Source organism: Panthera uncia, assembly GCF_023721935.1.
Source record: "Panthera uncia isolate 11264 chromosome A1 unlocalized genomic scaffold, Puncia_PCG_1.0 HiC_scaffold_17, whole genome shotgun sequence".
In the NCBI taxonomy this organism is placed as follows: Eukaryota; Metazoa; Chordata; class Mammalia; order Carnivora; family Felidae; genus Panthera; species Panthera uncia.
The window spans coordinates 109,978,134-110,004,096 of record NW_026057577.1 but is presented as its reverse complement, the minus strand read 5'-3'; the positions used below and the strand labels follow the sequence as shown (position 1 = coordinate 110,004,096).

General features: G+C 50.3%; 2 protein-coding genes across 5 annotated transcripts in view; both read right to left on the bottom strand.

Annotated features, from left to right (window-relative positions):
* TNIP1 (TNFAIP3 interacting protein 1) overlaps positions 1-3,393 on the bottom strand; it is a 52,876-nt gene extending 49,483 nt beyond the window's left edge. The window contains exon 1 of one of the 2 annotated variants that reach the window (XM_049647979.1): positions 3,163-3,393. The gene's annotated coding sequence lies outside the window, so the exon portion shown is untranslated. The remainder of the gene's footprint in view (positions 1-3,162) is intronic. The other variant, XM_049647985.1, reaches the window with a different exon arrangement.
* An 11,154-nt stretch (positions 3,394-14,547) lies between these two features.
* Positions 14,548-25,963, bottom strand: part of ANXA6 (annexin A6) — a 49,459-nt gene continuing 38,043 nt past the window's right edge. For 2 of the 3 annotated variants that reach the window (XM_049647974.1, XM_049647977.1), the window contains exons 21-26: positions 21,927-21,944; positions 21,071-21,164; positions 19,852-19,947; positions 18,411-18,469; positions 16,938-17,060; positions 14,548-14,972 (exon numbers count right to left, since the gene is read on the bottom strand). In XM_049647974.1, the coding sequence (XP_049503931.1) occupies positions 14,913-14,972; positions 16,938-17,060; positions 18,411-18,469; positions 19,852-19,947; positions 21,071-21,164; positions 21,927-21,944 (450 nt within the window). In that variant the 3' untranslated portion in view covers positions 14,548-14,912. The remainder of the gene's footprint in view (positions 14,973-16,937; positions 17,061-18,410; positions 18,470-19,851; positions 19,948-21,070; positions 21,165-21,926; positions 21,945-25,963) is intronic. The other variant, XM_049647975.1, reaches the window with a different exon arrangement.

The window sequence follows — 25,963 nt, the reverse complement described above, 5'->3', positions numbered from 1 at the left end:
TCCTCCCCAAGTTCCATGTCACCATCCACATCCTCTATGGGACCCTAGCCCCCAGGTGGAGTGGGAAACAGCACCCCTCACCTGGCAACCCCTGCCACCCTCAGATCTAGAAGGAGATGTCCAAGCCGGAAGCTGAGTGACCCAGGCAGCTGGAAACCTCTTGCTCTTCCAGAGTGACAACAACCACGGGCACAAAGCTCTACCTCAGAGGAGAATCAAAGGCCTGTGTTTTATTTTGTTTTGTTTTAAAACATGAAACTTCCCAATCTCCTTCCTGCCACTCCCTACCCTTGCACCACTTCCAGTAAGGCTGCCCCGAAGGAAGATCTAAGCCCACGTTTGAGGGAAACAAAAAACATACCCCCAAACTCACCCGTACCTGATTAAGCTCCAAATCAAGCTTCTAAAGCAGAGTGGAGGTAGCATATTAAAAAGGTTAAGAGGTAGCATTTATGGAGTGTTTGCTATGTGCTAGGTCTGTACTTTAACATAACAGGGTATCTCCCAGCCACCATGAGGTTATTACCACTGCCATCCCCACTTCACAGATGAAACTGGGGCTTTGAGGTGTTAGATGACTTGTGCAAGGTCTTACACAGCAACAGGTAACTGGAGCCTGAAGATCCAGACTCCTAACCGCTTAACGCTCTTGAGCATTATGTCAGAGGCTTGCCAGCTACTAAGACAGAGCTCAAAATGCCAGTCCTTAAAGGGTTGTTTCGAAAGGATCAGACCCAGCCTTTTTCTCATAGGGATGAAGCTTCTGAGGGCCAGAGAAGGGTAGGAACTTGCTGGAGGTCTTACAGCAAGTCTGTGGTTCATATTCAGGGCTAGGACCCACAGCTCCTGCTCCTAGAGCAGTCCTATTTTCACACACCCCACCGATGGGAAGTGAAGCTTCTAAAACCAACAAACTCGGCCTCACTCTATTAGGTGAGTTTGTGAGTTGGGGTCTTGACTAGAGGTGAATGAAAGTCAAGGTGAGCAGCTAATGAACTAGGAAAAGAGCAATCCTGGGTCTGGGTCCCCTCCTTCCATCTGGGCTCCTGTCTCCATAGCCCAGGGCAATCTTGGGAATATGAAACCCACGGTGGATTCTAGGTGCTTTTTGGTATTGGGTGTGTGCACACGAGAGAGAGAGATTTTAGTGATAGCTAAATGAGAAATGCACATCGAGCACATGATGTTGACTGAAATTGTCGTAGGTAATCATATTTTTTGGTAAGAAATAAATAAGTGGGCAGTACCTACGGTCTCTGCTTCCCACCCTCGGCCTAAGAAGCATTTTTAATTCTGTCTACCTCCCAATAACTGCCAGAGGGATGGATAGAATGGCTTTAAGATATCCATAACTTTTCACATTCATTATACACCTTAAGGTGAACTAAAGCATCTCATATTCATGATTTCCCCCTCCTCCAAGAGCATGCATGCCATGCAAGGGTTAGGGTGTGGGCTCTGGAGTCAGACAGACCTGGGTTTAGGTCCCAGCCCTGCCCTTACACCTCATGATAGCCCTCTGCCTGTTTCCTCACCAATAACCTGAAGTGTAGAGTCTGATGCATAGGGTAGAGAAAGAACGAGATGCCACGGGGCCTGGGGTGAGTTAAAGGCAGCGATGCCCAGGGCCCAGAGCTGAGGAAGAACTTGCCCTAGACCTCACAAGGCGTTCTGGGAAGCACCAGGCCTAGAAGGCATTTCTCTTGACTTTTTCTCCAGGGTCTTTCCTGTTTTCCTCTTTCTCCCTCCCAGCTGTTTCCGCTGCGGCCCTGGGCCTGCCAGTCACACTAGGGTTTCTAGGACACCACTGGCAGAGAGGAAAGAGCCAAGTGACTCTGGGGGAAATTCCCGGCCTCGGAGCATATGTGGCCTAACCAGGCACCTCCCACAGTTCCTGGGAGCCCCAGGCTTCCCCTGGTCCACCTCCTCTCCCTTGGGCCTCCCTGTCTTCAGGTCAGCATGTCAAGCCAGATCTGGGTTCGGATCCACGTTTGCTCCTTGTCACCCTCCTGGAAGCGGAGAGAGGCCAGCCAAGCCCATCCCCTGAGGGAGTCAGCCCCATGGGAACCAGACATTTCCTAATCCTGGGAAGCCCTGACAGGGCCCAGAGAGCCATCCTCCTTCAGCCTCACCCCGTGTCCTCTCTCATTCTCCCTCTCCCAGGGTCCCTCCTGCTTCCCCCTCCATTGTTCTCCAGCCCAGAAGCAGCTGTGCCAGGGACTTGGTCTCTGCTTCTTGCTCCTCCTAGCAAGGGACTTCCCTGGGCTGGGCCTCTGACCAGCTCTGGAAAATCTGGACTGCTTGGGGTTTAAAGAGGAGGCCGTATCACCACTGCCTGCCAGCTCTCACCCACTCCCAGCGCCTGAGGCCCTCTGTTAAAGGTTCAACCGCAGAAGGGTCCAGCCAGCCCTAGGGAGAAAGCAGGTGAGAGAGCCCTCCAGAGATGCATTTGCCCCAGCGCTAAGGAGGGTCCCAGCCTTCCATCGTGTTCCCAAGGAAGGCGGGGCTAGACTCCCACCTGGTCTCTTCCTACCTCGCTGTAGACCACTAAAGTGCCTGATACACACGCACACACTCACCCTCCAAAGCTCACATTCACACACACATTCACATAATGACCCAGACACTCCCCAACACAGACATGCTTGTGAACTTGCGCTCAGGCCCATGCATATATACCTCCATAGATCTGACACATGCTCGCAAACATGGACACACATTCTCAACACCGACACAAATCCACATTCACACTGGTGAGCCCAATCCCTTTCCTTCAGGGAAGGGTAAGACAAAAAGCGACTTTTCTTTTCCTTCCCTTTGGAAGAACTGGCAGCGACTAGAGAGAAAAACACTGGCTGAGGAGGGGGCAAGAAGAGGGGGACAGGAAGAGGAAATAAGAAATGGAGGGAGAGCAGCAAGAGGAGAATGAGGCCAGGCAAGGAGGCAGAGAGGCCCAGAGCCCAAGCCCTGGAGGGGGGGGGGGGGGGGCGGGGGGGGAGAGGGAGCTGGCACAGGGGACCAGCTGAACCCAGCTGGCAGGAAAGTAGGAGGCCAGGTGGCTCTTGGCGCAGAGCTGGGGGGTGATCTGGTGGCCCCGGCACCCTTGTGCAGTGAGCCCTCACCCCTGTCCTGGCTCATGGACGCCCAGGCTGGGTCACTCACCTGGGGCAGAAGACGAAGGTGGGTGCAGTGGGGGCTGCCGCCCTGTGAAGGCTTCTCTGCTCGCTGTGCTTCTGCAGGAAGGAGGGCTGGGCTGGGTTGACTTTTAGGCAGGAGGGGAATTCCCCGAGATGGAGGAGCCAGCCGCCAGGCAGCCCCACAAGGCCCAGCTGAGGCCCCATCCTGCCCCCTGGCAGAGCACAGGGCCCTTCTTTGTCGGTTCCCCACCTGTCGCTTCCCAGACTGGCTATCACTTGCCAAGCATTCCAGGGAGAGGAGGGAGTTCTGGGGAGGAGCTGGGGGCCTGATGATTCTGTGGCTGGACCAGGAACTGGCAGGGGGGCAGGGGCGACCTGGTCTGCCCACCTACCCCACCACTGGGTTCTCCCTTGGACTGCTAATTCCTCCTTTGCCTGAGGTGGGGGATTCCAGCCCCCAAGGGCCTCAGGAAACCTCCAGATGCCCAGCCCACTTTCTCCTCCCCCCCTCCCATTCCTTTTCCGTCTGTTTCCATTCATTGTCTGTGGACTCTCCACAGGGAAGGAAAAGCTCACTCCTTCCCACTGTGCTGGGTTTCATTTCGATGTCAAGTGGGGCCTTAGGGACCTACCCACCACGGAGCAGCCCAGCTCTACACTAACCAGCTCGTTCTCCTGAGCCTCACTTCCCCATCCGGAGCCTCAGTGATCCCCTGCTGTAAAATGGGGGTAATGAGTCCTGCTGGGCCTGCCTCCTGTGAAGGTAATTGAAATAAAATGGTTTGCTGACATCCTTTGTAAACTCTCAAGTACTTTACAAACATAAGATCTCAGTTCATTATCCACTGAAAAGATGCTTTCAGAGGGGATGGGTTGGCTCTGGATCATTTCAGGTTTCTTGGTCACTTCAGGTTCCAGAGTTTCTTTATTCTTAACAGCAACATTATAGACCACTGAGGATACAAGAATGGACCAGTCAGACCCACTTCCTGCCTACTCAGAGGTCACAGACTCTGGGGCTGCCCTGTCCAGTACAGTAGCTGTTAGCCATACATGGCTATTTGAATATAAATTGGTTAAAATTAAGTAAGTTAATAACTCAGTTCCTCAGGAGCACTAGCCACATTTCAGACACTCAGCAGCCAGCCACATGTGGCTATCACGGTAGACTGCACACGTATAGAACATTTCCATCATCACAGAAAGTTCTATCAGATAGCATTGCTCTGGGGGCTGGAGGCTAATAGATAATTATAACAAAGTGTGGTAGAGATGTGTTTTGGCAGGAGAAATACAGGGAACTACAGGAGCCTGGACAGGGGAGCATCTAGTCAGGATTGGGGGATCTGGGACATCTTCCTGGAGGAAGTGACATGTCAGCTGAGACCTGAAAATGGCCAAAGCGAGAGCACAAGGAAGGGTGTTCTTAGGAAAGGGAATAGAATATGCAAAGAGAGAATACATTCAGGGAACTGAAAATTGTTCACTCTGAGTAGAGCATGGAGTTTGAAGCAGGCAAGGGGGAAGTAACAGAGTTGGGCCTGGAGAAATAAACAGGGCCAAGTCACATGGGGCCATGTTCAGCCTGAGCAGGGGGATGAGAAATGGAGGGTAGGGGGTGAGGGAGGGAGAGAGTCCACTGAATCCAGTTCTCTGCTGCTTCTGTGTTCCTCGGATTGGAATCCCATGGGGAATGCTAGGGGCACCTCCTGGCCCAACAGCCTCACTTTACAGATAAGGAAGTGAAGGCCAGACAGGGGAAGTGACTTTCCAAGTGAGTAAATGAAGGGACTTCCTGACTCCTAGTCTAGTGCCGTTTCCCACACTGCACTCAGTCCCTTGGTCTCACTGGCCACTTTTTAAGTGTTCAACAGCCACATGTGGCCAAGTGGCTACCATACCAGACTGTGCAGATGTTTCCATCATCACAGAAAGTTCCATAGGACGAATAACACCAATCCCTGAGTTAGACCAGGTGCAAAGGATAATACACACTCCTGCACATAGACCGTTTTCTCTGCAGGGAGTAAAAATACACTTCACACTGAGGCTGTCAGATGCTCCCCTCTCTGCCTTCTGATACCAACTTGCAGGGCCTCCGTCACCTATGTCCCCAACTGGGACTTAGGATGGTAGCAGGACTCAGCATCAGAGAGAGAGATCGTGTCCCCGGCTCCCTTTGAGAAGCCTCCTGGTGACCTGTGACCAGCCATCTGGGTCAGCCAGAGCCTTCTGTGAAATTGAGGAATGTCCCTTCCTTGAGGAATTCTGGTTTCAGATTCCTCATCGGTATTGTGTGTCATTCAGCCCTGACACTCCTGGATTGCAATGTTCCCTCTAAACATGATATTTTCTCTCCACGGGCCACAATAGTCATAGATCCTCTATGAGTTCACAAAGCCTTGCTTGGACCGGTTCCTGCTCATGGCGTCATAAATGGTGGCAGGACCTTGAAGGGCTAAGGAGGCTCAAGGAGGTAGGCCCATATGAACTAGAATCTTCAGTTAGGAACACGGCTTGCACATCCTGGGGGAAGATTAGCTCTGGGCTCTCCTTACTGGAATGCTGAACACACTTAACTTCCCCTGTCTTCTCTCTCACCTCTTCTTTGTCCAGCCATGGATTTTCTGAAATTGCCTTCTTTGTTCAGGCCACGGGAAGAACATCAAGAAAGAAGAGGCCCTTGGACTGGGCATTAGCGGAGCTAAGTTTGAGTCCTGGCTCTGCTGTGTGGCTCTGGGCAAGTCCCTTCCCTTCTCTGATACTCAGCTTCCCCTTCTAGACTGTGAAGGAATCAGACAAGATGATCACTAAGGGACCTTCCATTTTGACACCGTAAGGAAGTCCAAAAGTTCAGAGAAAGGAGAAATCAGGGCTGGCCAAGACGATCAGGAAATAATAACACTAATAGCTAATATTTAAGATGAACATGTACCTGACCTGATGCTAAAGGCTCTTAAGTAGACTGTTTTCATGCATTCCTCATCAGAACCCTGTGAGATTGGTACCACTGTGTTTTGGATGAGGTAACTCAGCTTCATAGTGGTTTAAGCCAACAGCTAACACATGGCACAGCTGGAGTTCAAACTCAGGTCATATCTGCAGAGGTCACCTGAAGGGGACAAGGCCTGTGCCAGACCTCAAAAGATGGGTGAAATTTGCATATGCACAGGCCCCTCTCCTTTGATACCTAATCACCCAATCCCACCTCTCTAACCCTGACGTCTCTGGTCTTATTGATGTTGTGGGAACAGCACTGGGCCAGTCTCACAATAGTCAGTCGATATTTATTTAGCAAATGCTAAATTTGACTCCTCGGGTTTCCTGATTGACCAAGTCTGTTGAATGCTCCTCAAGGATGGGAAATCCTTGTACCATTGGGACCTAGCCCAGGACTCTGGGCCGACCTCTGGGTCCCACCACAGACCTAAGAAATCATATTCTCTGGGGGACAGGGCCCTAGTGGCAGCATTTTTAGTAAGCTCCCAGGGGTTATCTCAGTACTTAGTAGTTTGAAAGGTCGAAGATCCCTAACTGGGTCTTCTAACTCCAAAGTAAGAATTATCTGCTCATAGAAAGGCAGCCAAGAACTCACTGTCACAGACCAGTGGGACTAGCCTGCTAGTACTTCTCTGGGTCACCCATGTAACAAATCCGTGACTTTTGGAAAAAAAAAAAATTTTAGTAAATTTTTAAAAGTTTTTTTCTTGTTTTGGTTTTGTTTTTTACTTATTTTTGAGAGAGAGCAAGAGAGAGCGAACATGGGAGGGGCAGAGACAGAGAGGGTGAGAGAGAGAATCCTAAGCAGGCTCCATACTGTCAGTGTGGAACCTGATGTGGGGCTTGCACTCAGAAACCGTGAGATCATGACCTGAGCTGAAATCAAGAGTCGGACACTTAACTGACTGAGCCACCCAGGTGCCCCCCAGAATACTTTGAGTCTATAAGCTTCCACTAGGTGCCAGGACCACTACTAACCTTGTATGACCTGAGCAGCAATTTCCTCTCTCTGTCCTTTATCTTCCTCATCTGTGAAAGGGAGTCAATTCTTTTTGTCCATGCATAATCCTGGGAATACCTGTGTGCATAGAAAAAATGCCCATTAAGATAATTTCAGGGGCACCTGGGTGGCTCAGTCTGGTTGAGCGTCCAACTTCAGCTCAGGTCATGATCTCGCACTCTTGGGTTTGAGCCCAGTGTCAGGCTCTGTGCTGACAGCTCAGAGCCTGGGGCCTGCTTCGGATTTTGTCTCACCCTCTCTCTGCCCCTCCCTTGCTCACGCTCTGTCTCTCCCTCAAAAAATTAAAACTAAATAAATAGATAGGATAATTTCATAAAGAATATCATAGGTCAGGGGTTCATCAACTTTAGCATCTGCCAGATTTGGTCTTGGGTAGGGCCTTAGATCAGTGGCTCTTGATCCTGGCTGGACTTTAGAATCACCTGAAGAGCTTTGTAAAAATACAGATGCTCGGGGCACCTGGGTCGCTCAGTCAGTTGAGTGTCTGACTCTTGATTTCAGCTCAGGTCATGATCCCAGGGTCTTGGGATCGAGCCCCTAGTCAGGCTCTGTGCTGGGTATGGAGCCTGCTTGAGATTTGCTCCCTCTGCCCCTCTCCCCTGCTTGCACTCTCTCTAAAATAAAAAATTTTAAATGCATTAAAAAAACACAGATGCCCAGGCCCTACTCCAGACTAATTATATCAGAATCTTGGGTGGGGGGGTGGCCTGAGACTGGTATTTAAAAGCTCCCCAGGTGATTCAAAGTTGTGACTCCCTCTCTCAAAGCTGCCTTTCTAAGAGTTGGTTCTGATGCAGGTTGTCCCAGGACCTCATTGTTCCCCCTTTTTGTTCCAGGGAAAGTGCCTTCTCAGTACCAGTGTCAGAGACCAAGAGGACAACTGATCTTAGAATCTGGAGAAAAGGGAGCTCTGTTCCACTTTTTGTGGTCACACGGCATTCTACATAGTGGATGTGAAAGGAAAAATTAAACCTCAAACCAAGTCGCTCCGAGGAGAGGAGGTACATGTTGATTCTGTCGGCATCTGGAAAGTGGGATTCAGGAATGCATTTTGCAAAATTGTGCTTTCCAAGGAAAGGAAAGAAAAACAGATATAGGGCAGTATGTTGCAAGGTTCTTGTCAAAGGAAGAAGATCCAAGGACGAATGTTGCAAGACTGTGCTGCTAAAGGAAGTGGCTTCTTAGCTCATTTGATCTGGAACAAAGCTTACAGATTATCTTGGCCACTCCCCTGGCTGGACAGAAGGGGAAACTAAGGCTCGGGGAGGGGAAGGCCTATGCCCAAGGCCAGGCTGGGAGTTCCTGACAAGCTGGCATTACTAGGCTTCTCAACCACCTCCTGCCTGCTGCCTTTCCTCTAGCCCTTGAGCATGGGTCACGACCACTTCTGATTTTGCTCCAGGCCCCTAGCCCACCCTCCACCCTCACATTCTCTTGGACAGCATCCCTGATCACAAGATAGGACTCAATCTGGGAACTTGGATCTCCATCTGCCAGATACCAGGGGCCAAAGCCAGTAAGAGGCTGGGGCGAGCTGGAGAGGAAGGAGCTGAGTCTGATGATGTGGCCTGACCTCAGAAAGGAAGCCTGGTCACCAGGGGGAATTTCCCCGGGGTGAGGTCTCATGTCTATGCAAATGATGGACTCCAATTAACCTGGACCCCAGAACGGGAGAGGGGCAAAGGGAGAGACAGCACTGTGCTAGGCTCCTCCTGTGCTGCGTCTCATCTTGTCCCCAGAACAGCCACCTAGGTAGGAAAGGGGGGGGGGGGGGGGGGGGGGGGGGGGCGCTGAGGCCCAGTGAGGGGAAGGCAGGTCTGCCCCAGAGAACGCAGTGCACCCCCAAGGGGACACCAGGCCTTGGAGAGCAATGCCGAGGGTGGAGTTGGAGCCGCTGCTGTTGCCGCTGACCAGAGTGACAGTGTCAAAGCTCGAGTGGGAGAAGCCTAGCAAAGTTTCATTTTGGGTTTCCATCTCACTCACCTGGGGACTTTTGTCCTGGGGACAGCTAAAAGGCAAGCGGGGACGTAGGGACCCTGACTCCGCTTGGGCAAATCCCTGCACTCAGGTTTTCCAAAGCCCGAAGGTGGGGTGTGCAGCAGTGGCACTGTTAACCCTTTCACCGCCGGCTTCTAGAACACTCCTTGAAAAGTGGACCGAGTGGGATGGGGGCTGTTGACAGCAAATCTCTCCCTCCTGCCTCTTTACATTTCACTCAGTTGAGCCTCACTACGCCACAAAGACTTCCCTGGGGATTTCGTTCCTCTCAAAGGCGGATCCCGCTTACTGCTTGGTTCTCCAAGGAGCTGGTCTTGCCTCCCCCAGAGCAGGGCTGCAAACAGGAGCAGAGCTCAAGTCCAGAGCATTTGGGCGCAAAGTCTGCTCTCCACAGAGCCTGGTTGTTTGTTCTGCTGTCGAAGAACATACCCGAGAGCAGGCAGGTCAGTGATTCCTGGAGTTGTGTGCCACACACTAAGGCTGTGTGCCAAGGAAAGTATGAGTGCATATGTGCTCTGGTGAGCGCGTGTGAAAGGCGAGTCTAGGTACTTGTGTGAAGAGTTTCGTGTAGTACGCATATGGACAACAGTATCTGTATTTCTGAGTGGCGTATTTGTGGGCCTAATCATTTTATTTTCCTGTGTGGTCCACAGTGTGCATTTCTGTGTGTGTGTGTTACCAGCAGTGTGCTTCTGATTCTGGGATATACATGGTGTGTCCCCATGGGTATGACTGGCAGTGATGTGGAATTCTGTGTGTGTGATAAATGGGATTTGGGGGCTTTGAGTGGACACCAGCCGTGTGGGAGAACAGAAATCACTAGCCCAGCACAGACTTGGGATCTCTAGATCCATTCCCCACCCTCCCTGCTCACCTATCAGGCCCTCCCAGCCCCGCCCATGGCTATCTCCAGGTCAAGGTCCAAGGCCATCCCAATGAGGTAGCCACTAGGTGGTTCTGGCTGCAGCTGGCAGCACACTAGGCAGATGGGGGTAGCTGAGAGGGAGGAGTGAGACCGTCCCACAGAAGGAAATGCATGTTCTGCAAACTGCTACAACAGCTGGCCCAGGGGAAGGGGCCATTGCCAGACAGCTCCCGTATGGCTTCTCCAGTTCTCACCTGAGAGGTGGGCAGTGAGATGGCCTGCACTGGAGGTCTCCGGCCTCACATGCTGCTTTTAAAAGCATCTGCTGCCTCTGGGTTCCGGGGTAATGACATTACCTCTGGCTTTGTATCTCCCTCCCTCTCTAATCCCCCATGGCAGATTGGGCAGTTTCCTTGGTTTCTCACACCACCTTGTTTTTCTTAAGGCTCTTTTCTCCATGTCTGCTTTCCTGCCCTGGCTCCTGTCCTCATCCTTCTATATTGGAGGAACACTGCAAGCCAGTCCAATGGTCTCCCAGCCCGTTTCCTTCTTCACACTGGCCACAGAGATGTCTTTCTAAAGGACATCTCTACTCCTGTCCCTTGCACCTTTGGGGCTGGCTGGAGGGTAAGGTCCACACTTTAGCCTAGACTCCCCTTCTGGGTTCTTCTCCTTTATGAAATGGAACCTAGCCTACTTATTAATACCAAAGAGCTGATATTTATTGAGTTCTTATTATGTCCCAGATAGTGTGCTCAGAGATGTGCATGCATTGGCTTCTTTGATTCACAACAACCTTGTGAAATAGCAACCTTTGTCATTCCCATTTTACAGATGAGGAAACCAAGGCATAGGGAGGCCAAGTGACTTATCTACTTCTAAGTGGCTGACTGGGATTCGATCCAGCCAGCCTGCCTGCCTCCATAGGTTGACCTCTGAGTAGAGGGCTCAGTTAAGAACTAGAATTTCCTGCTTGCCTAACCCAACTGTAAAGTGAGGAAGTCTGCCTGGGGAAACCTGAGGTCTAAGAGGCCTGTTAGAACACCGATGTGCTGCTTTTGGGTTCTGAAATTCGGGTTGGGCAACTTGACACTTCTCCCTCCCATTCTCAGCTCAGCCTGGCTTCCGTAACCAAGAGGAGGAAGACCTGTGAGTAGTGAGCAGAGCAGGAATCAGGAGACCCAGGTGCTAACCCCAGATCTAGCCTTTAGTAAGACCATGGTCACTGGGTCTTGATTTTTGAACTCCTGAAACAAGAGCGTTGGTTTGGATGAGCTGCAAGACCATTTCCAGCTCAATCCATGTGTCCTGTACCTTCAGGCAGTTTGTTTGACCGCTTGGACCCTTGGTTTGCTCATTAGAATAAGGGTGATCACCCTTGCCCTCCTCCCGTGGGATTACCCATTATTCTCAGCAAAGCTGGGGCACAGTAAACATCAGGGGGTTCCAGATAGCCAGCAGTTCCCACACCGCTGTCCAACAGCTGGAAATGTGGCCGTGGCAGTTCTCAAATAGCGGCTCTCTGCTCGGGTTAGAAGGGCAACCGCCTCCCGGCCAGTCACTTCAGATGTTTCCCTGTGGCCCCAAAGAGCGAGGTTGGAGCTTCCCAGTCTGGAGCTTCTGAGAAGGGTTCACTCTGAACGGAAAATGCAGGGCTGGAGGCAGGAGGCTGGGCGAAGAACAAGGGGCGGAGCTGGGGAGAGGCTGAGAGAGAAGCCCCGTGGCAGAAGGGGGAAGAAGGAAGACAGTGGGAGAAGACACGGGTGGGGGTCCAAGAGCACCAGATGGGGCAGGACTGCAGGGTTCCAGTTCTGCCTGCCGCAGAAACGCTAAGTGCCCTTGGGACAGTTGTCTGTGAGAGGGAGAGGGAGGTGAGACTTTCCGAGGGCCCCTTCCACACTTAGAACATCACCACCATCCTCCTTTTCTCCCATTTTGAGACAGCAGTGGTTTGGGCTTCTGCTTTCTCTTTCCTTTTAGTTTTAATTTAGTCCCCCGCCACTTCTCTCCATTGAACTTTGGCCACAGAAGCAATCTCCGGTGTCATTTAACAGCGTGTTTTGGAGTAAGCTGGGTGACAGGGACACTCAAATGTCCACTCTCAAGGATTAGGAGGCAACAGTCTTAAGTTTTGATATCTTTAGTATCCACCACATATGGCATGGCATACAGGAGGCATTCCAGAAGTGTAAGCTGCAAGAGTGAGTGAATGAATGAATGAATGAATGAAGTGCAGGGATTCTGAATAGTGGCTGCTGCCTCCTCTGCCACAGCTCCAAGGGAAAAAAAATGTGATTTGCTCTGCAGGCACCTGAGTCTTAAGTGGGATTGTTGCTTTAGCCTTCCAACTGGCCACCCTTCCCTCACACGGTTGGTTTTTCTCAAGTGTGTGGCTAGATGCATACCTTCCCTCTAAGAACCTCCAAAGGCTCCCCTGTGGTGCAAGATAAAATCCTGACATTCCCCCATAGTTGGGTGCACACTCCCATTTCTAATGCCGTCTGCCTCATCCCACAAGCCCTAAGGGTCTCCCTCCTACTAGAGACCAATCCCAGAATGCAACCCACCTTAACTGAAAAGCAAGTGAAAATTGCACCTTGAGGAACTACAACAGGCTTGTACATTGCGAGTGATCAGTTTCAGCTATCCTCATTCCTGGTTTCTGGGAATTCAAGACATTCCTGGCCTCTCTGCTTGTGTGTTCCCCTTGGCCTCAGGGGGCCTCCCCCTTCTATTCCCTCCGATTCCATCACTCGTTCCTTGCCACTCCCAGAACTGTTCTTCCCTCGGCACATGTTTTTAAGGTGCTTTCATGTTTGTTTTTGGGTGCCTCTGTGATCTGCAGTTGACTTGATAGCAGAATCAGAAAACATCTTGGGATCCACTTATCAGCCTCCTACAACGGGGCCTGGCTCTGGGCAGGTGGTGGCCGACAGCTGACTCCGGGCAAGGCAGGCCCCTGCCGAGTACTTCCCTGCATTACCTCATTTCCATCTCAAAGGCTAAGAGATGGGTGGAACTGGACGCCCTGTTCTCTAGATGAGGAAACTGAGGCTCAGAAATGCCATGCTCACAGTCAGTTAGCGGCAAGGGCCTGACTCCACAGCTTTTAACGTGGCAGCTTTGTTAATTTGTCTTTTGATAATAGTTGCAGTAAGTTGGGTAAATACCCAAAAAAGCTCTCAGCTGACTCTCCTGGGATGTGGGTTCCCAGCCTGGTGGAGGACAGAACAAGATAAACCATCTTGCTTTCAGCCTCATTATGGCAAAGATGAAGATAGGACTCTTTAAAACCACTGGGTCCAGGGGCGCCTCGGTGGCTGAGTCAGTTAAGCGTCCGACTTTGGCTCAGGTCATGATCTCATGGTTTGTGGGTTCGAGCCCCAAGTTGGGCTCTGTGCTGACAGCTCAGAGCTGGGAGCCTGCTTTGGATTCTGTGTCTCCCTCTCTATCTGCCCCTCCCCTGCTCACGCTCTGTCTCTCTCTCTCAAAAACAAATAAACATTTAAAAAAATTAAAAAAAAAATTGTTGGATCCAACCCTTCACTGTACAAATGTAGAAACTGAGACCCAGTAAGGGCAGTGGCGGGCCCAAGGTCACTCAAGTTTCCCAAACCCCGTGCCCCCTGCACAGCTACTATAGCAGACACACTTGATTTGTCAAAGTAGGTCAGGTCAGTCAGGATAGGGAGCAGGGCCCCCCAGTCAGCAGGCGCCCTCGCACCTCTGTCACCGTCACCAGACAACTTCAGACCCAAGTCTCAGAGCAGAAACACATCCGATGGAAGGGAGACGGAGAAGCTGCTGCTTATCAGTGATCTTCACAAAGTAGAAACTTTCCACGGGCCTCCCCAGATCACGATCACATCTGGTGCCCTTGAAGAGCTCAAAAGAGGAAGTTTTGGTTTGGTTGTAATGAATGAAGAATGCACAGAGACACGTCCAGGCAGCAGAGGGAGGAGGGAGTATCTGAGACCTGGAGGGGACTGAGGCAGCCTTTCCAGGCTAGATGTTAGCTCAGACTCTCACTCAGATTCCCAGTCAAGAGCATGAGGGTAGAACTTACTCCTGGGTGGGTGAATACCTCAGGCTGTCATGAGGACAATCCAGCGGCAGGTCTAGGTAAAAAACACAGACCCCGTGGGAAATATGTTTATGTGTCTGTATGTGTGTTTCTAGTTAGAGAGGAAAGTGGAAAGGGAATGACTTGGGGGCACATCTTACACTGTCAATGTTAGAGAAAGCCAACATCCTTTCATCCAACTCTCCTACTTTGTAGATAAGAGAGTAGAGACTCAGGCAGGGACAGAGGTTGGCCTGAAGCTAGAACGCATACATGTGGCAGATGCAAATTTGAACCCAGGTAGCTAGACTCCTGGTTCCATCTCTCTGGATGGGGGCAAGTGGTGAAACAGTGGGGGGACTGGCAATTGGCTGGAAGGCATTGACCCGACCCTTCTCTCCCCCAGGACACTTAATCGGCACCTGCCACCACACGCTGCCATTCAAAGCACACGCTTCACTCATTTCACAGACAGAGGCTCAGTATGTTTTTGGATTTGACAAAGCCCAAAGCAGGGCAAGGGCTGCCATAAGGGATGGAAGCTGGGAAGGGCTGAAGAGGACGATGGGGAGTGGAGGTGGACGGGATTTGTGGCTACGGCTCTTCAGTTGCTCACATGTGAGCAGAAGTGACCGTGCTGGGCCTTTAGTGGCCTGTGGGAGTGGGAGCCTTTCCTAAACCCCAGCTGAAGACAAAAGCCCACCCCTGACCCCCTCCCCCCACCCCTGTCCCTTCCTTAGTCTCTGGAGCTGGAGCAGTTAGGCTCGGTCATGGCGGCTGGTGCTGCTGACCATTTCTCGGCATAGGTGCCAGCCAAAGCTGGTCGCCCTAGTCCTCGCCTCCACAGATAGCCAGCAGGGCCTTCAGGAAGTCTCCAGAGGTGTCACCCTGGCAGGAGCAGAGGAAGAGCAATGAGTTAAAACAATCCTGATGGCCTCAATGCCCCTTCCTCCCAGCTGTTGTCAGCCTAATGTCTCCCAAACACACAAATGTGACCATGTCCCTTCTGTGGCTCCCCACTACCCTCAGGAAAATGTCCAAGCTCTCAGCCTGGCCTCAAGGCCTTTTGTGGTCTGACCCCCATGAAGCTTGGTGGCTTCACCCCCCTCCCCCACTTCTGGGAGCATCTAGGTTCATCTTCCTACTTTAATGCCTACCACTCCTGTGTCCAACATGCCCTCTGCACCACTCCCAAATCCTGCCTGGCCCCTGATGCCCCTTCTTCTGTGAAGTGTTCCTGCCCTCTGTTCTTCCCTTCCTCCTCCCACAGCCATTAACACATGCGCAAATGAGATTCCTTATTTGAACAGACACTGTGGAGCACTTACTGAGTACCAGGCCCTTGCAGGAATTTATGTGAATGTCATTGTGTTTTTGACACATAATATCTGGCCTCCAGCAGAACTGTGGGAGGCCAGACTCTCCCTCTTTTTAGAGTGGCTCCTGTCATTTTTATTTTTATGATATATGCTTTTTTTCTCTTTTTTTTGGTAAACTCATCATTATATCAAATCATCATCATTTTAAAAAATCATCATTATAAATAACGATGTAAGTCAAAGGAAAGATGATACAATAAAAATCTCCCATTCCTGACTTCTCTTTCCCCAAATCAAGAGAGAGCTACGATTACTGTTGTCTTGTGCGGGTTCCCAGCAACAATCTGAGCATATACTAATATGTATATGTGTAGAATGTCCCTTTTCTACACAAATGGACACATAGCACTCACACTATTCTGGGCATACTTTTTTTGGCTTAGAGGAGATCCGAAATCAGCAGATAGAGCCTCCTCAAGCTTTTTCATGGTTGTATTGTGTTCTATTGTATAGGTGTACCATACTTTCTTTAACCAGCTCTGTACAGAGGACTTCCAATATTTTGCTACATAAATATTCTCTTACACATCTTTGGGAACATGTGTAGCTAGGTCTATAGGATCAATTCCCACATACAGAAGCAGCAAGTCCAAAGTGTACGCATTTAACATTTTGAAAACTGCCAGACTACTCTTTAAAGATGTGCTAACAATGTACATCCTCCCCACCAAGTCTGTGTGAAGCTGCTATAACATTTCCCAGTCTTGTCGGCCAAGCCCAGTATCAAACTTTAAGATCTTGGCCAACCTCGAAGCCAAAAAAATGGGCTCTGTAAGTGAAAGAAGTCAGATACAAAAGATCTCACATCACATGGTTCTATTTCTATGAAATAGCCAGAAAAGGCAAATCTATAGAGACACAAAGTCACTTGGCGGGCAGGGGTGGGAATAAGTAAGGAGGTACAAGGGATCTTAGTGGGGTGATGGAAATGTTCTAAAACTGGATTGTGGCGATGGTGCACAACTCATTAAGTTTGCTAAAAAAAATATTGGGTCACCTAGGTGGCTCCATTGGTTGAGAGTCTAACTTTGGCTCAGGTCACAATCTTACAGTCTGTGAGTTGGAGCCCCGCAGTGGGCTTTCTGCTGCCGGCACAGAGCCTGCTTTGGATCCTCTGTCCCCCTCTCTCTCTCTATGTCTCCCTGCTCACGATATCTCTCTCTCTCTCTCTCTCTCTCAAAAATAAATAAACATTTAAAACAGGTGCACTTTATGGTCTATAAATAATATTTCAATAAAGTCATCTTCAAAAAACAAAATAGGCTGTTTTATCTGGAAATCTTCCTTATAAACCTTCGAGCCATCTGGAATTTATTTTGGTATACACAATGAAGTAGGTCTTTCATTTATCAATGTCCTGACTGAGAACTCCTTGAGAAAAAGACTATGGGAAGAGAAAGGACTTGTAATCTCATGGTCAGGGATCTGACACTCACACCCCCTGCCCCACTGACCTCTAACCCCTCCCCCTTACTTCAATGGCTTGGTGGAGAGACTTGTCGTATTTCTCGATGAACTCCCGCCGGATGTTGAGCAGGTCGATCTCACTCCGGGAGATCATGATCCTGGTGAGGGTCTTCTCATCTGTGCCAGCACCCTGGTGGAGCCAGGTGAGAAGGAGACACAGGGCAGGAGAAGAAATAGGGTCAGGTCAGACAAGAGCTCATGGGTGTCTGTCTGCCTGTCTCTCTTTTCCCTCCAAACCAGGGTGGGGTATCCTGCCTCTGTCTTCCACAAGTAGTCCTGACCCTGCTTCCCTTGTGCCTGGGACTGGCCAGACAGGCAAAACCAACCTGTATGAACTGAATAGTATGCCCCCCAAATTCAGATCCACCTGGAATCTCACAATGTGACCTAATTTGGAAATAGGGTCTTTGCACATATAATGAGTTGAGGTCATATTGGATTAGGGCGGGCCCTAGATCCAACAGCTCGAGTCCTTGTAAGAGAGGACACATGGTCATACACACAGAGAAGGCCATGTGAAGATAAGGCAGAGTCTGACGGAGGCATCCAGAAGCCAGGAAACACCAGGATTCCTGGCAACCACCAGGCGCTAGGAGAGACGCATGGGAGAGTTTTCCCCTCAGAGCATCTAGAAGGAACCTAACACCCTCATTTTTCACTGCTGGCCTCTTGAACCACAAAAAAATAAAATCTCTGTTGTCAATTTGTGGTGATTTGATAAAGGAGCCCTGGGAAATTAACAGGGGGCCTGTGCAGCAGGCACATGACATGGGATGTGTGGGCAGCCACAGCCCACTTCTGCCCCCACACAGCTCAGGAACACCAACTTGGGGGTCAAAGCTGGACGTGGTGAGCGCTCAATAAATGGCCATGATGTTTGGGGACTGTAGGCCGAGAAGGGTCTCAGGCTCATTCCCACCAAACAGCCTGCCCAGGCTCTGTGAGCAGCCAAGGGCAGTCCATTTGCTGGGCTGAGAAGGTAGCCAGAGTGGCCGGGGTTTTCGGGAAGCCAGAGCTAGTCCCAGAGCCCAGCACTTGCTACTTTTGTGATCCTTCGTCATAGGAGGTGACACTGTGTCACCTACTGGAAGGTGAGTTCTAAGAGGGCAGAGATTGAGCCCCACTCAGCCCTGTGTCCCCAGAGCAAGTTTCTCAACCTTGGCCTTTGGGGCCGTGTCATTCTCCGTTGCGGGATCTGTCCTGTGCATTACAGGCTACTGAGCGGCGTCCCCGCTCCCATCCCATCAGAGGACAGCAACACTCCCCAGGTTGCGTCTGAACATTGCCAAATGTTCCCCTGGGGACAAAAATCACCCTTACTTGAAAGCTACTATCGTGGAGCCAGACATGAGGCAGATGCTGGTAAATACCAAGTGGGTGGACACAGTTGCCATGAGTCCTGACCCGGGGAACTGCACACACCCATGTTTGCGGGTGAGTACAAGGGCAGGAAGGGAAAGGAACAAACATGCAAGTTTACCTTCATGGATTTGTACAGTTTGTCGGCAAAGAAGAGAGGCTTGTTCTTGACACTTTGAACTGGTAGGAAGAGGAGAGAGATGCAGGAAACTTGGTCAGAGGTGGCGTGCCCAGACTAAGGGCCCCGGCTGTATCCGCCCACCTCCTCTCCCCCCAGCCTGGGCCTGCAGGGCATTGCCAACCCTGGGCTTGTCCTCAGGGCCTGACACCTTCCCTCTCCCTTCCCGAAGCTCCTCCTCCCGCTCATCCTAGACCTGGCTCTCACTGGGGTGCAGCTCAATCCTGCTGAGGTGCCTGCAGCTAACCAAGGTGAGCGGAGGACACAAAGGGAAGAAACCCTCAGAAGCCCAAGGCACGGGGACTCCAACTTCTAAGTGCATCAGAATCACTGGAGAGCTTGTTGAAAACTTGGGTTCTAGGCTCCACCCTACAGGCTCAGATTCAAGAAATATTTTGAGCGGCAGTTCTCAAAGGATGGTTCCTGGACAGCTACAGCAGCAGCATCTCGGAACTTGGTGGAAGTGCAAATTCTCACGGCCCTCCCCAGATGGGCTGAGAATGCCACTCTGAAGGGAGGTAACCCACTTTGCCCGGGACATTTGGGGTTTTAGTGCAAATCAGAATGGTTGGCCTCCCTACTCTGGTGCAGCCCACTGTTTGAGAACTACTGATTTGGAGGAATATTATGCCAGAGAATGGGTGTCTGTTGGCCTAACTGAAGGCACCATGTGAATCCCAGGGGCTGACTCTTGCCCCAGAGCCTACACGCTCTAGCCTCACTGGCAGCCCCTGCCCCCCACCCGTCACCACCCCAGATAACGTCTGCCTGACTCTGCCGGTCCCTGCCTTTTCTCAAGGCCCAGGGGGTCTCCAGCCCTCAGCAGCTGCTGGATTTCAAGGCCCCAGAGCCCACACGAGGGTGTCTCAGGCAGCTCAGGGAGAGGGAATCAGACCCTAGTGCCAGAAAGCCAGAACGACTCTGGATATAAAGGTATCTCTGGGAGGAGGGCAGGGGGCAAGGGGCTGGAGTTGCGTACCCCAAGGGCATGGTCACCCAAGATGTGGCCATGCACTGGCTCAGGAACCCATGGGAAAGATCGCATTGTACACTAACCTTCCCAACTCCTCACGTATAGCGTGCACACCCTAGTCTTGCAGGACACTGTGCCCCTACCCGATGTTGCCATGCCTCCCCCCGCCCCCCCATTACCTCCCCAGGGAAAGCTGTTCCGTCATCCTGCCCTGCAGCCTGGAACAAGTCCTCACGCTACCCCACCAACCACACACTGGCAGGACCCCCGCAGCAGCAGGGGTTATTTTCCAGTAATAGTAGCTTAGGAAGTTGCCACGGCCACACTTGTCCAGGGAATCTGGCCACGTTCCCAGTGTCCCCAGAGCCTCCCCAGGACGTCCATCCCCTTCCTTTGGTCCTCATTAGTTACCAATGGCCACAAACACGTCCCTGACATCCCCTGACATCTCCTTCTTGATGGTGTGCTCCACGTCGTAGTTGGTCATCTTGACAAACTCCTGGAAGACTGGCCCCAAGAGAAGAGGGTGGGTGAACTTCAGTTCAGAGGGAGGGGAGAGATCACCCTTCCTCTTCCCCCCAGGCCATGCCCCAGGAAAGGGGGAAGGGGCAGCAGGTATGGCCACAGCCCAGGCCTAAGTGCACTCACTGGGCAGGACTCACTGAGCCTCCTTGGGCTCAGAGCCAAATCTGTGTCACGTCAGACACGGCTCCAGAGCCTGAGACCAGTTCTACCCAGGCTGGGGTAGCAAAAGGAGCTTGGGTCCTAGCAAAGGCTCTGCCCTGAGCTCACTGAATGACCTTGGGTAATTCCCCTTCCCCCTTCTAGGCCTCCCTTTCCTCCTGTGTCAAGTTGGGATAGAGATTAATGTAAGTAATCATCATGATGACCCTGAGGAAGTTACTATGTGCCAGGCATCGCCCAAAGGGCTTTTCACGCATTATATTTTTCGTATCCTGACAACAATCGTGTAACCGTGTAAAATCCCAACTTATAGATGAGGGAGTTAAGGCACAGATATTCACTACCTCGCCCAAGGTCACACAGCTGGTAAGTGGGAGATTCAAATCGAGGCAATCTGGCTCCCAAGTCCATTCATTTAGCCACTAAGCTAGAGCACCTTGAGTGCCAGGCAAATGCACGTTAAAAGAAAAATGTCTCAGTGGACAGGGCGCTTCATTGAGCACCTAATGTCAGGGCCACCATGTACTGGTGTGCCCTGTGCATGTGACAGCCTGGGGCTCAAAGAGGTGCAGGCGGTCCTTGTGCCATTAGCGCCCCTCATTGCCTTGTTCCCGGCAGACATCAGCAAAGGTTCATGACACTGAACCTTCGAATCTTCAACACAATATTCTAGGCAGCCACTACGAATCTACTGAAGTGGCCTTGGAGGAGGAAGCCACCTGCCATCCCTTATCTCAGGCATCCCACCTGCTTCCCTAAGGAGGTGAAGGGGGTTGGTCCGGGGCTGAATGTTAGCGGTAGAGCCAGGACTCGACTCGGCACCAGCTACAATATTCTGGGGTAAGGAGTGGGCAACCGGCTCCTCTTGTCAGAGAGAACGGGGAGGCTCCCATCAGATCTGGGGAGCTTCCTGCTACATTGGGAAGGGAAGGGACTGAGACCTCACCTCTCCGGAGATGCTGATAGCTACGTGTGCACAGGATCGTCATGAAACGTGTCTCCAGGGAAGTTTTGTCTCCACTGGGTGTGTCTGCTATTTCCTGCAGAGACCAGGTGGGGGCAAGGAGTTGGGAGGGAAGACACCGGAAGGCCTTGGTTATTCACTTTCATGTCTTTGCCTAGGCTGAGGGCAACTACCTAAGGAGTCTGACGTTGGCCCCTTCTTCCTTCGTCAGCCTCCACCTTCCCCACCGCCAGTTCCCAGGAACCCTCTGGACTGACACAGAGGGGCTTAGCACCAGGCATTTCCACTCTGGCCTCAGGACCTCGAGACTGGGACCCAGGGGAGGGCAAATAGGTACCGGGCACGGGGACTCAGAGTTCTTCTGTCCTTAAGCCCTTCTGAAAGCCCCTCTGGGAAAGTGGGTCTGTCCATGTGCAAAGAAAACAGCCTAGCCGGTGTTTAGCCAAGTGCGGTAAATGGACACATGTATTTTGACACACCACATATACATGCTTCTACAATAGTCTTCCAGCCAGCCACTAGTTCCATTTATATTGACATTAAATTTCCCTTTAAGAGTTCATTTCAGATTTCAAAAGGGCCCCTTTAAAGAAAACTACCCACGGCTGATGGCGTGTGGCACAAATCATGTGGCAGGTGAGCGGCTGAAATGTGGGAAACACTTGCCTGGCCCATTTTTTACCCAGTGGGGTTCTTAAGAGGCCCTGAAGCGGGGAGAGAGAACCTGGGGGCAGCCCCAACCACTGCCTGACTGGCCGCTTGGCCCTTCCAGAGGCACAGTCACTCAGCCTTCGCTCAGAGAAGCCATGAAAATCCCCGCGAAGAACAGGACACTCACCAAGATCTCAGCAGCCACCTGAGAGCAGGGAGGAGAGAGAGGAGGGAGAGAGAGGAGGGAGAGAGGGAAGGCTTGAGTCAGAGGAGGCTGGGAGAGGGTGGCTCAGGGGCTCTGGGGCCCTGGGGGCAGGGGCAGGGGCATGGCGGAGGGAAAACACCTTTCCCTCATCTTTGGGCCAGAGCCCACAAGGGGGAGAGGCCTGGGAGTTAACTCTGAAGTATTCACCTGAGGGGTCGGGGCAGACACAGAACGGGGCACTCTACCTGGCACCCCCAGCCACCTAGGGCAACTCCAGCCCTCAGCACGCCTGTCTCCACAGAGCCGCCCAGAAGTTAGAGCAAGAGAAGTGCTGAATTCCCCACACCCTTTACCACAAGGGGGTCTGAGACCTGTCATTTCACCCCCTCAAGTTACAGCAGGAGAGACAGGAAAGCTGAGGTCAGGAAGGGAGGGGACTTGTGGGAGAAGGGCACAAAGCCAAAATCAGGTGGGACGATGCCAGCTGTCCAGTCATTTTACAAGGGTGACTTTTAATCACTGTGCTATGCTGAGTCATTAGGGCACTATCTTGTTAGGCAAGCAGCAGCGCCCTGGAGTGCCTGGGAACAAAATACAGCCAGCCCTGTATTCCCTAGACTGGGTTTTGCCCTTGCCTGTTTCCCTGAAACTCTGCCGACCACTTTTTTCTATTGGGCAAACCAAAACCATCCTCTTTATAAACTTCACAATAGCCTTCACTCTTTCCGGTATATAAATGGGCAACGTCTTTCAGAATTTTAAATGCACCTGCCATTTGATCAAGCGGTTATGTGGCTAGGAGTGTGCCTTTATCAATAGATTGGCCAAAGCCATTCAAGATATAATACAAGGGTGTTCACTGCAGCATAACTTTGTGACAGAGAAAAACTGGAGACTGCTAATAGCCCGATGATTTGATAAGCACACTATGGCTACCCAATAATGGAAATCCATGCCACTATTAAAAAGAATATTATTTAAAGGGAAACTCTCATCAGCACAGTAGACTGATAAGGAGAGTTTCCCTTTAAATTAAGCAAAAAAATTAAGGATAGCATATGTGTATAACAATGTTCCTTTTATCTAGCTAAGAAAAGGCTTGGGGTGGGGGGGTGCCTGGATGGTTCAGGTGGTTAGATGTCCGACTCTTGGTTTCGGCTCAGGTTGTGATCTCAGTTTGTGGGATTGAGCCCCGCATTGGCCTCTGCACTGACAACGAGGAACCTGCTTGGGATCCTCTCTCTCCCTCTCCCTCTCTGCTTCTCTTCCACTTGTGCTCTCTCTCTGTCTCTCTCAAAATAAGCAGATAAACTTAGGGGGAAAAAAGGCCTGGAAAGCCAATCTTTAGAAAAAAAAAAAAAAGTTTAGCTAAGGAAAGGTAAATGCACAGTCACACTTACGTATTTGGTGGTAAGCCAAGCTAGAGGCACAAGTCAAGATGGACAGTGGTTACCTTTGAAGAGAAGGGCTGGGAAAGCTTGTGCATTTTATTTTTCCGGAGATTTTATGTTCACATCTTCTCAACGTGCAAATGTGTTCTTTTTATGCTTTCTTTTAATGTCAGATAGGTGTTGTTGGAGCTACTGGGATTATGGGATCCTTTTGGCTTTTATTCACCCCTTTTTATATTAAAAACTTGGTTGAAACATGAGGACATTACATACAGTGACATAAGCCAGTTACAAACAGGGAAATGCTGTTTGATTGCAATTGCACGCGGTCCCCAGCGTAGTGCGATTCACAGGGACAGAGGGTATGCTGGTGGTTGCCGGGGCAGGGGGAGGGGGATGGGCAGTTACTGTTTAATGAGCACACAGTTTCAGTTTTACAAGATGAAAAGAGTTCTGGAGAGGGCTGGTGGTGATGGTTGCACAACACCGTGGATGTCCTTGACGTCACTGAACTGTATACTTAAAAATGGTTGAGATGGCAACTTTTACTATGTGTCATGTTTTATTATGTGTTATGTGCCTCTCACAATTTTTAAAAAGTGGTGCTAAAAATGCTAGCATTCTTTTAAAAAGAATCTGACGTGTCATTTTTCATTTATTTGAGCCACAGGACCCCAGACATATTTGTTTTTTCAAAGCATCTTTAAGACAGTAATATGTGTAATATGAAAAATGCAGTGGGATGCTAAAATAATTTTCCAAACATTTGACACAAAGGCTTTTCCTTATTAGCCTAGCTATTTTGGGCAAAAATCAATCTGGGAAGTTCCTCCAAAAGTTAAACACAGGTATCATAGGACCCAGCAATTCCACTCCTATGTACCTAAGAGACATGAAAATATGTGCATACACAAACATGTATACATGTGGGGCATCTGAGTGGCTCAGTTGGTTAAGTGCCCAACTTCAGCTCAGGTCATGATCTCATGATTCATGAGTTCGAGCCTTGCGTCGGGCTCTGGGCTGACAACTCAGGGCCTGGAGCCTCTTGTGATTCTGTGTCTCCCTTCTCTCTGCCCCTCCCCCACTCGTGCTCTGTCTCTGTCTCTCAAAAATAAATAAACATTAAAAAAATTTTCTAAAGCAAACACATACATGTGTTTATAGCAAGCAGCATTATTCTGAATAGCCCCAAAGTGGAAATAACCCAAATGTCAGTTAGCTGATGAATGGATTAAAAAAAAAAAAGATGGGGTGCCTAGATGGCTTAGTTAGTTAAGCGTCTGACTCTGGATTTCGGGTCAGGTCATGATCTTCTCAGTTTTCGAGATCAGGGTCTGTGCAACTCGGAGCCTGCTTGGGATTCTCTCTTTCTCTCTCCCCCCCATCCTTCCCCCCCCCCAAACATGTGCTCTTTTTCTCTCCCTCTCTCAAAATGAATACATAAACTTAAAAAAAAGGTGATATATACATACAATGAAACATTATTTGGCAGTGGGAAGGAATAAAGTACTGATATATGATAAACGTGGATGAACACTGAACATACTAAGTGAAAGACACCAGTCACAAAGGGCCACATATTGTATGGCACCATTTATATGAAACGTGTAGAATGGGTGAATCTATAGAAACAGAAAGTAAGTTAGTGGTGACTCAGGGCTGGAGGGTTGGGAGGAAATCAGAAATAAGTACAACATGTACAGAGTTTCTTTGGGGGGTGATGAAATGTCCTAAAATTGATGGTGGTGATGGTTGCATTCAATCTGTGAAGATGCTAAAAGTCATTGAAGCATAGGCTTTAAGTGGGTCAATAGTATGGTGTATGAATTATATTTCAATAAAACTGTTATATTAACAAATAATAGCCTGGGGATTGAGGTATCCCAAACTGGCACCAATTCTTCACTCTGAGTCTCCAGTAATTAGATTGCCTATATTATTTGTTGCTCAAACTGGAACATGGGGAGGATGGAAAGGAGGCTATCGGCAATCCCTATGGGGCAACAGGTGAACACTGCACACACACACACACACACACACACACACTGTAATAACAGACCCGGACTTCCGAGAGCTTGGGGGTGTGCTGGACACCCAGGGTAGAGTGTGGGAAGGAGAAGGTGTAAAACAAACAGTGCCAAGTACTGATATGCATTATCTTTCTAGGAGGAACCTGGCTCTGCAGACCAAATGCCTTCAATTTTTGTTTTTGTTGTTTTCAAATGTTTCTTTTGAGAGAGAGAGAGAGAGAGAGAGAGAAAGAAAGAAAGGGCATGAGCGGGGAAGAGGCAGAGAAAGAGGGACAGAGAGAATCCCAAGCAGGTTCTGTGCTGTCAGCACAGAGCCTGATGCAGGGCTCGATCTCATGAACTGTGAGATCATGACCTGAGCCAAAACCAAGAGTCAGACGCTCAACTGACTGAGCCACCCAGGTGCCCCTCTACAGACCAAACGCCTTCAATTTTTGTAGACATTTTCCTCTGGCTTTCCCATTTTGCCTCTAGAAACCTATTTAAGGAAAACATTCCTGCATATGATGGAAGAATTGGTGACCAGGAAGAGGGTTGGTTAAAGAAAGTTTGTTAGCTCCTTAAATGGAATAGTACATGGCCATGAAGGGATGTC